General features: G+C 44.7%; 2 protein-coding genes across 7 annotated transcripts in view; both read right to left on the bottom strand.

Moving 5' to 3' along the window:
• Positions 1-3577, bottom strand: part of LOC119354098 — a 7864-nt gene extending 4287 nt beyond the window's left edge. For 3 of the 6 annotated variants that reach the window (XR_005170632.1, XR_005170633.1, XM_037620798.1), the window contains exons 1-2: positions 3344-3576; positions 2422-2519 (exon numbers count right to left, since the gene is read on the bottom strand). Coding sequence is in view for 3 of the 6 variants with exons in the window: in XM_037620798.1 (XP_037476695.1) it covers positions 2422-2519; positions 3344-3572 (327 nt within the window). In the remaining 3 variants the exon portion in view is untranslated. Of the gene's footprint in view, positions 1-646; positions 739-1344; positions 1611-2421; positions 2520-3343 lie in introns of all 6 variants that reach the window. The other 3 variants (XR_005170634.1, XM_037620801.1, XM_037620799.1) reach the window with 3 other exon arrangements.
• Positions 3578-9078: 5501 nt separating this feature from the next.
• On the bottom strand, positions 9079-9751 carry LOC119359232. The gene has a single exon (XM_037625521.1). It carries the CDS (start codon positions 9656-9658, stop codon positions 9338-9340), a length of 321 nt encoding a protein of 106 aa, XP_037481418.1. The 5' UTR covers positions 9659-9751; the 3' UTR covers positions 9079-9337.
• Positions 9752-10842: the final 1091 nt, after the last annotated feature.

Below are 10842 nucleotides of genomic sequence, written 5' to 3'. Positions count from 1 at the left end.
AAGAAAAGGCCCCCAGTTGCAAGTATGTTGGAAGACATGCAGTTGCATGACTGTAGTTGGACATGCAACTGACCCCTCCCCCTCCTCACCGCCCCTCCGACAAAACAAAGCCCTAATTGCAATAATGGTGGAAGGCATGCAATTGCAACCGGGGGCGACACTTGCAGTTGCATGACTAGTGCGGGACATGCAACTGACCCTCCCCCCTCTCGCCTTGTTGTCCATGCTCCCTTTGACGAAACAAAGCCTCAGTTGCAACCAAGTTAGAAGACATGCAATTGCATGACTGCCGTTGGACATGCGATTGGCCCCCTCTCTTTCCCCGCCGCCCTCTCCGACAAGTGCCCTAGGCATCCGTACAATCATATAGAAAAGGACCAACTCCCGATGGCCCAGCTTGAAGTCTGCAATGAACTTCTTCCGGTCATCACCACCAAGGCGAGTAGTTTGTGCCCCCCTGTACACTTCCACAATGTACCCGCGGTTGTGCGCTTTGAAATTCATATAACCGCCTGGCAACTGAGCAAACTTGTTCCTTGCAGAGCATGGGACGATATGGAAAAACAGAACAATAATAAACGTAAAAAAATAGAAAAATTCAGAACAAACAAAATAGAAGGGAAAATTGTGGACAGGAGTACTATACGGGAAAGATTCCGTTGGCATCACAGACATAGATGTCGAATCTCCGACCATTTTCATTTTGGCAGTATGCGTGGTAAACTGGGCACACCATTCCTGTTGGTGGAGTAAGAAAAGTAAAAGGCTGTGAGGGATCATACTGCCAAAAACAAAAAACAAAAAACAAAAAAATGCATGCATTTCTTGACATAAAATTGAGCTTTACTATTGACTTAAGGTTGCAATAGATGCAAAACAAAAAAAGCTCACACACGAATGACTTAACAAAGTGGAAGAAGATGCTTTTCACATAAGGATTAGCTCCAAGAAAAGCATTCTGTGGTTAAAAAAGCCCCTACAAGACAATGACATTTAAAAAGTTCACTAGGATTACATCTACTACTGATTAACACCTTATCCCAAGAAAATGCAAAAGAGATGAACTACATCTACTACTAATTAACGTCACCCTAAAAAATTACTAATGCCTAACTGCATTTTTTTCCATCAATAGGAATGGAAATAATCAAAACCAATGAGTCGGACCTGATAGTCTAACTCCTTGTTGAAGGAAAAAAATCGACAAAATGGAAACTATGCTTTACTAAAAAATAATGGCTACAAAATAACATTTTAAAAAGGTAATGTGCATGGAGAAATGGGGATCTGATGCTAAGCGAGAGGAAGATAGTCAACTATAAAGTTAGGGTTTCAGAAAACAACTTGATCCTCCCCCTAACATCTTCAGTGTTTCCAAACTAGACCACGCAAACAACCGCCCTTGGTGAATGTTGGTCCAAGTAGAACAAAACCATCTGACCCTTCCCCAGCTTGTTGTGTGCAACAAACTTTCTCCACCCTCTCCCATACAATGCACTCTGCTTGCGCCCCTTGTGACACTTCACAGTGTATGTATGTTTGTTTGCCTTGAATGTCAACCTATCTCCCGTCAGGTTGTCGGAACAAACCCTTTCATTGCATGTAACAACCTATTTGTTTTTGACCGAAAAAAGCAAAAAGAAAACGTTAACTACATTCCTACATGGATCAACTAGTAAAAAATAAGTTCACTTTGAACATTAACCCATTGAATTATACATTCACATGGAATCAGATAAATAATAAAATAGATAACTATAAAGAGTGTTATCCAATTCTCTTAACTACTGTTGGATTGAAAATCCTACATGGGTTGAACATGAACATCAACCCGTGAATTCTACAAATCTACGTTCTACACGGGTAAAAAATGGCTAAAAAAGATATACACTGAACTCTTAAACATGAACCAGCCATATCAGTGTAAAAAATACAGTTACTAAAAACAAAAATATCTAGCAAAAGTAACCCATGAATTGTACCATACATGGTTTTTGGAAGTAAGCCAAGCTACAAACACTAACAAAAAGATTGTTGCTAGTAAAACACTAATAAAAACACAAAAGAAAGTTGCTGCTAGTTAAATCATGGCCATGGTTTCTGGAAGTAAGCCAAGCTACAAAACACTATTAAAATGACCCCTTGTTTTTTTGTACTGAAAAGATCCTTATTATGACAGTAAGTGTCCTTTCCTCTCTAACCACACAGGAAGAACTTAACACACTAGATAAAAAAATCAATGATTTAAATGTAAACAACTAGTTAGCTAGGGGCTCCCCTCTGCTTCAAAACTCAAGGAGAAAAAAGAAAGGGCCAACCTTCAACAATATATTATGTGATGATGAGTACACACTAAAAAAGAAACAAGGATCAGAAAATGAAAAAAGACAAATAAAAAAGAAACAGAGGCTCTGGAGTTACCCCCTCCCTTCTTGAACTCCTTCCAGACATACATACTGATGCCGCTTCCCCTGCTCTCGCGGTCAACAAGGGCTCAGACAAACTGTGCAAACCATCTCCTGTGCACATAAAAATGGTGCCAAAGATAAATTTGTGCTAGTGCGAGGCATACATATTCAGCTAATGATTTTAGTGAGAAACTTGCATGCTTAAAAAAAGGATTTCAAGATAATGATGATTTATCATTGGCATCGACGGCTGATGAGCAAAAATATATTTACATTGGGTTGCAGAGATAAAAAGATGAATCTATCAAAAGACCAAATTAAAACAAAAAATGTGTGAACACATGGAAGAAATCGACATACCACTGCTAGTGATGCATTTAGTAATCATTATCTTGATCCCAGACAAAAAAATTGAACATGGTACTGATTCATAGGGTTTCAGCAAGAAAACTGAAAAAACATGCTACTGCTACTTATTAATAGGGGTTCAACAAAAAATATGACAAAACAAATAAACATGCCCACTCCTAGTGATAGATTCAGTAATAATCTCTCTCGTATACAGAGAAAAGATTTCAAAAACATGCTATTGATTAAATGGGTTTCAGCAAAATATAAAATAAAACAAAACAAGGGACTGAGCCACTCCTAGTGATAGGTTCAGTAATAGATATGAGAGGGTTTGGGTTCAGTACGTAATAATCCTCAAACATGCTACTGATTTCACGAAAATGGATTCGGCAAAAGTCTAAAAGAAAAATCATACAAAAAAGAGGACACACTACATGCCACTGTTTGATTAAAAAGGGGGAGCGATTCTATGCTTCAAGCTCCTAATCTGGACTTGATCCAAACAAAAAATGAAACCCAAAATCCCCTCAGATCTACTACATCTCGCCAACAAAACAAACAACAAGAAAAGGAGGGGGTGGCACTTATTCCATCAGCAGCACCGCCTGTTCTCTCGCTGGCCGTGGAGGAGCACATCGATTTCTTCGTTCCGCTGCAGATCTTCAGATTTGACAGAGAAGAATAGAGAGAGAAGGAAGAAATGAACTGACTTGCCGTTCCCCTCCTCTTAATTACCACGAGTCCCACATCCTCTTCACCCCCTTTATTTACTGCACCCCCAGCACTTTGCCCCAGCCTACAAAAAAGCGACATGCTCGCACGAATCCAGGCCGGCCCCAAGCATTAGACAACGCTCCAACAGAAAGACAAGTAAACGGGCCGGTCCGTGTATTATACAGGCCGAAACAAAGGGCAAAGCGCCCCAGCGCGAATCTACAATCAAACATCGATCGAACAGCTGGCCAGTCGACTGAGATTTCGCAAAATCTCAGTCAGACTGATTTTTAGCAACTCCGTAAAGTTTAACTTAAAATACAAGAAGGATTGATAAAACCAGACGGAGGTAATCTCGAGCCGCGCACGATGGCGTAGCGCACACTATAGCGACCAATTTCACTGTGTCTACAGGTTTTTCACCGTAGACGTATCTGCTGTTTGGTTCACTGTAGTAGGTTTAAAAAAGGGTCCCAATAACTGTCACACGTGTGGTGTATTGGGTAGTTGTGCCACACGCCTCGTGTGGCATGGACAGCAACCAGCCCACACATCTATGTGTGGGCAAAACAATTAATGCCCACACACATCTTTTTTTCCCTTCTGAACCCTCTCACACGTGTGCGTGTGGGCGAAGTTGATAACGCCCACACGCCCGTATGTCAGGCCTCGTATCCTTCTGGTCCCGCACGCGACGCGTGACGCCCACCGCGCGCCCGCAGTTGCCATGGTCCAGACCCTCGTCCATGTTCGTTTATCTGCAGTTGCCATGTCGCTGAACTACGGTTGCCATGTCGGACAACTGCAGTTGCCATGGTTGCTCAACTGTAGTTGCCATGTATGGTCTGATCTAATGTAGTTGCCATGATTTCATAACTTTAGGAGTTGTCACATACTAACACTAGACGGTTGAGAGAGTTGCCATGTGCTCACAAGCATGTTAGGGCAGTTGCCATGTAAAAAGGAAGAGTTGCCATCTGCTTACGTGCACGTTAGGGCAGTTGCCATGTACGTGCACGTTAGGGCAGTTGCCATGTACCATGCAAAAACACATGGCAACTCGGTAAAAGACAGTTGCCATCTGCTTACGTGCACACTAGGCAGTTGCCGTGTACCCTGCAAAAACACATGGCAACTCGGGTAAAAAAAGAGAGTTGCCATCTGCTTATAAAGCACACTAGAGACAGTTGCCACGTGCGCTGCAAAAACACATGGCAACTAGCAGCTTACGTGTGGGAGAGGAGACGGGCGTGTGGGCGAGATGGCAAATGCCCACACACCAGCCCTTATGCGTGACTGAAAACTGGTGTGTGGGTGAACTGCTAAACGCCCACACACCGGCCCCTCCATATGGTAAAACGGATGTGTGGGCGAACTATGTCACACACCACACACACGCCTTGTCCTATGTGATACAGAAAATCAGCCAGATTGTGTCAAGATTCGTGCATATAGTACTGGACGGTGATGGATGCGTGTGGTCGAGATGGTCAACGCCCACACGTGTGGGCGTTAACATTTCTGTTAAAAAATGCGATCAACATTGGAAAAAGGTGAATACATTTTCAAACGCAAATATTTTTCAAGCTTGTGAACATTTTTTAAAACCCTATGTTTTCCAAATATTGAACATTTTTTGAAAAATGTGAACAATTTATAAATATTTAGAACAATTAATTTTCTAAATTCAAGTTTATTGATAAGCTCAAATAGTTTGTGAAAATTTAAAAAAATCAAATTTTTGAACATCATTTGAAAAAATAAACCATTTTTTAAATGCAAATATTTTTCCAGAATCAAGAAGATTTCTTGAAAAAAGGCTAACATCTTTTGAAGATTCCCAAACAAACTATGAAAAAGGGAATTTTTATGAAATTCCTGAAAAAAAATTAAAAACACAAGAATTTTTTGAAATTCGTGAACATTTTTTGAATTTACGTTTTTTAAAATTCGAAACATTATTTCAATATCTTGAGCAATTTTTAAAAGGGAATATTTTTGTAATCTGTAACCATTTTTAAAACATCCAAACATTTAAAAAAGGGAAACTTTTGAAAAAGAAAACAGTAAAAGAAAAACCATTGAAAAAAAGGACAGGAACCCCAAAACTAGTCAGGAACCTTCTGATAGGTTCCCAAAAACCGAATAGTGTAGTACCTTATCTATCTACGCAAAATGGGCCAACCCGTCACTCGGCCACTCGCCTAGCACCGGCAGTTTGTCGCATTATGCGGCAAATAGAAAATTTATCAGGCTGACCCACAAAAATATGTGCTCCTTCGACTAGGATTTTTAGGCCTTCTTTGATTCAACAGAATTTAATAGGATTTTTGGCGTTGAATCTAGCTTTTGTATGCAAAAACACCAAATGTCACATATAAAGTAGCACAAATACATTAAAAATACCCTTGCAGAAATTTAAAAACACATCCAAAACTTTGAGGGCATCAAAATCTTGCTCCTCCTTCATGCACCTACGACATGTCGGGCCAAAGCTCGTTGCCGCCTTTAGGCCTCCGTTACAACGAAGCAAACATATTTAAACCCAGGAGCTTGTAGAAGCAATGACCAGAAAGTTGTCGATGTAGACCAGAAGACGCGCGCAGACATGATCTGCGTAGTAGATCGCTGCCTGGATGAAGAAAATGATGAAGAGAGCTTATAGAATACCCCAATTCCGGCTAGACGAGGTCGGGGAACCCTAATCTCATATGCTTCCTGATGAGGCTAGCCAACCTTCCTGGTTAGAACTAGAGTTGGAGTAAGACATACATCCACATTGTTTGCTCCATACGAAGACACGATCGAGAAACCCTGCAGAAAAGAAAAACTCGGAGAACAAATCTAGGGACACATCATCTTCCACACGCCTCCCGACGACACGAAGAAACATCATTGGAATGAGGGCGAGGCGAGAATACTTTATTCCATGCCAACGGCGACACCATCATCTCGCCACCATAGAATGGAAAAACGCTAAATTTATTTTGAGCCCAACCACCATCAGACCAAAGCCCTAGGGTCCCCGCCTCCTCCCGACACCGAAGCTACAGACGAAGGGAGATGGGGTCCTTGGATTCGCCGAGGAGTAGGGTAGATTAGCCGCCGCCTGTCACCTAGGTTGGGGAGCGGGAGACTGAAAAATATTGTATTCACGACCCGTATGTGGCCCAAGGTGGACAAGAAAGTATTTTTATATTGGTTGTTTTGTTTTTCATGTGCTACCAAACTCCTACATGCCTCCTTTGATTCTAATCCCTACATGACTGAGGAATTGGATATTTAGGATTTTTTCTATACTGGTTGTTTGATTCACAAGATTGGAATCCTTGGGAATTTTTCCTTGGGATTCATCTACATTCCATCCACTTAAACTTCTTGTGAAATTATTTTGTTTTTTCCTGGCTATCAAGTTTTTTTTCATCTAAAAACACGTACAACTCCTTTGATTGAAATGATTTTTGGAATATTTTTTCATCCACTCAAACCTCCTGATATCAAACCATGACAGGTGCAATTATATTGACAAGAGGAAGACCGCATTATATATAGGAGTAAACTTTCCATCCACTCATTTATCTTGATAGCAAATGTAACGGGTACGCTTCAATTGCCAGGACGGATGTACAACGCAAAATCATATCGGAAGTCAAAATTATAACAATCGAAGGTCTGGCACGAGGGATCCAGATTTTGAGCAAAATGGCTTTAGGGAAATAGAAGGCCAGATGCACGGCCAACAAATGGACGGAGAAGCAGCCAAAATCTAACTTTGCTTCAACAGATCGATGCACACCAATAACAACCAAACTTTTACAAGCATGGCACCATATGAGGTTAGCTTTAAATACATCCAGATACATTACTTACTTACGAAGCCTTTTATCCCAAACAAGTTGGGGTAGGCTAGATATGAAACCCTTTCATGAGGACTTCCCAGGAGGTCACCCATCCTAGTACTACTCTCGCCCAAATGGGTTTCATACCCAAAAGACTGGCTAGTTTTTACGGTTGGCTCGCCAAGCCTATCACAACCCTTTGATATGAAACCCTTTCACGAGGACTTCCTAGGAGGTCACCCATCCTAGTACTATTCTCGCTCAAATGGGTTTCATACCTATGGGACTGGCTAGTTTTTACGTTGGCTCGCCAAGCCTATCACAACCCTCCTCCTTTACCCGGGCTTGGGACCGGCTATGCCTAGAAGACATAGGCGGAGTTTACATCCAGATACATCAGATCAACAAATACTTTGATGGGGAAGATACTAACAGGCCTTTAAAGTTTAATAACAGAGAAGAAATATGTACAGAACTCCATATTGAAATTACCTTGTAAGCTTTTCTGCATAAGTAAAAGCTTTGGTCAAACCAAGGATTTCATAGCAGAGTTCGCAGTGAAACTAAGACACTGATGCGATGTGCCACCCAGCTCCAGCCGGCGCACACTCACCCGATGTCAGCTAGAGACATTGGACACAGCCGATGGTTATAAGGAATTCAAGTCATGGATAATCTCAATGGTGCATGACCAGCCAACAAAAGCAAACATATTGTTTGTTCATCTCAGAATAGCAAATGCAAGATACCTGTTTTTGCTGTCAGGGTCATGATTGCTGCCTCTAAAAGTCTAATTTCTGCTGCATCCTTGCAATTTTCGTAACTGGTTACCAGAACATCACTACCCTCACGACGGACCCCCAAAAATCTCAAGTGCATGAAGCTACAAAGCCAAGATAGAGCCTACTATGGGTGATGTCGTTTATGCTTTGAATACACTATTGGTGGTAGAAATGTTGAATTTAATGATACAAAGTGTCAAATAAATTAATCAAAAAGGATATTGATGAGAAATGAGAATATGGAACTGGTAAAATATCTTTAGTATTTCTAACATAGAGGCGACTAACTAACTACTACTCCCTCGGTCCCTCCGTCCCATAATATAAGATCGTTTTGCAAGCTATTTATATTATGGGACGGAGGGGGTAGTTATCAAGGCTGGAGTGAACTTATGGCCCTCAGAGCTCTCTTTTCACAGTTGAAAAGAACCAAATTTCGTGTGTTCTTTCTTTTAGGGACAACTGACGATCTGAAAGCTTTAGCTTTAATAAATCATACATTGGATCAGAGTTAAGTAAAAACCTATAAACCTTTACCCAAAAAAGAATCTATCAATGTGCTGCTGTCGTCATATTGCCTCTTTCCCAAAATATATGTTTTGTTATAAGTCAAACTATTTGAAGTTTGGCCAAGCTTATAGAAAAACATGGACATCTATTAAAAAATCAAATAAATACACTAAAAAATATTTCATAGTATATCTACTGATATTTATTTGGTATTGTAGATGTTTATATTTTTCTCTACAAACTTTTACTTGGACAAAATTTCACCGCACAAGGTTTCATAGTAACACAGTTATGTGGAAGCCCGAAGATAGCCATGTAAGATTTCAGCAGAAATCATGCTTCGACATTTAAATCACATACTGTAATCACTAATCAGCAACACTAGCTATAACTGCTGCATGAATCAGAAAAATGAGAGAGATGAAAGGGCAAATGAAAGACAATATTCATTGTTTCAAGGTTACAAGGAGATAAACGAATCTATTATCCAGTAAGCTGATAATAGTTAGTAATTCATGATTAGAAACGTGCATTTGGAATTGAAGTTATTTAGTAACAAGAACACGTCTTGTCTCCAGAGTCCCTGGATCCTCTCTTATCTTACTATACACTCTATGCATAAAGGGGTGTTCCCGAACCAGGCCACATCTCCAACATCAGTGAATTTACAGGAAATCATACAACAAAACAGCATATGAATGTACCGGATGACATTGGTTTTGGGTTGCCTAGGTCATGTATGGGCCTCGAGGCAGAGGGAGAGGTCGATGCGCGCGCGCTCGCACTGGGAGCGCTTGAGCGCGGTGCCGGAGCTGCCGCAGAGCGTGCGCACGGCGTCGGTCTCGCCGGGGCAGCACATGCTCACCACGCACTCGGCCAGGGCCCGGTTGAGGTGCCGGCACAGCACCTCGGGCTGCAGCGGGCCGCGGGCGGCACGGCGGTGGCACTCCGCGAGAGCCCGATGGGTCGAGGCGCAGGGCCCCGGGACGGGCACGGCCGCAGATTCGGCCTCGGGTTGTTGTCTCCCGCGGCCGCCGCCGCTGCTCCTGCTCATGGAATCGGGGGAGATCGGCGCTTCCGCCCCACCTTTGATCGCCCCTCCGCTCCTGGATTTGTTGGTGGTCTGCCTGGTCAGAAACGACCGCCGTCCCGCCGGTTAGGGCATCTCCAGCCGCGCCCCACGAAGACCTTTCCAGACGTTTTTTTTGCGCCGTCGCCGAAAAATCAGTCCAGTCGCGCCCTCAGAAACCCGATTTTCGCCGGCCTGGACCGAAAACAGTGCCGGCGGACCCAGGCCGAACCCGACGCGCTGGGGACGCCCGGGGGCGCCGGGCGAACTGTTTTGGTGCGAAAAAGCCACGGGCCCGCCGCGTCAGCGACACGGCTCACTTCTCGGCCCTTCGTCGTTTTCATCGCCTCGTTTCCCGCGGCGAATCAATACCAAAGCTGCCGCGCTGCCGCGTCGGTCAGCCTGCGCCATTGATGCCTCACGGGCGGCGCAGTGAAGGCCGGATGACGCGCGTCCCTCGCCCTCCACACGTACACACGGCGGGCACGCGTACGGGCGGCGCCTCGGTCTATATAAGACGCGCCCCAGCGAGCTCGGTGATCTCACACTCTCTCGCCGTCGTCGTTCCCCCTCTCCTCTCTCTCGCCGTCTCCAGTTCATCACCCATGGCCAAGCGCTTCCCAGGCGACGGCGCGGCGGCGAACGGCTTCGGCCGCCGCCATCTTCACGAGGACGAGGCTCGCCTCCTTTACGAGGCCGAGTACCCGGTCCCGCCGGACATGCGGGTGCCCGCGGCGTGGAGGATCAGCGCCGGCGGCGTGCCGGTGCCCCCGGTACCCACCGGCGCGGGGCGGCGTGCGGAGATCGCACGCATCCGCTCGAACCTGCCGCGTGCGGCGAGGGAGGGGCCACGGTACGTCCCCGACAGCCCGCTCTGGGACCCTTATTTCCGCCGCCGTCACGCCCAGCAACTCGAGGCCACCAACGGCGTAGAGCCCTCCGGCAGGCTCAACGCCGCCGGCCGACGTCGGTGGTGGGGCGTGTCCGGGCGCACGTTGGAGGCCGTCCTCGAGTACATCGAGGGCGGCAACACGTCGCACCTCGAGTACCCCCCCTTCCTTCTCACGCCGACGGGGAAGCTCCTGGACCCCGAGGCGCATGGAGACCGGGGGGTCCTCCTCCTCGTCCGGCGGCTCGCCCTGCCTCCGCCCCGTCAAGCCGGAGCCCCA

The sequence above is a fragment of the Triticum dicoccoides genome, chromosome 2A (genome assembly GCF_002162155.2).
Source record: "Triticum dicoccoides isolate Atlit2015 ecotype Zavitan chromosome 2A, WEW_v2.0, whole genome shotgun sequence".
NCBI classification, from domain to species: domain Eukaryota; kingdom Viridiplantae; phylum Streptophyta; class Magnoliopsida; order Poales; family Poaceae; genus Triticum; species Triticum dicoccoides.
Note: the sequence above shows the minus strand (reverse complement) of the source record. Positions and strands in the feature narration are given on the sequence as shown.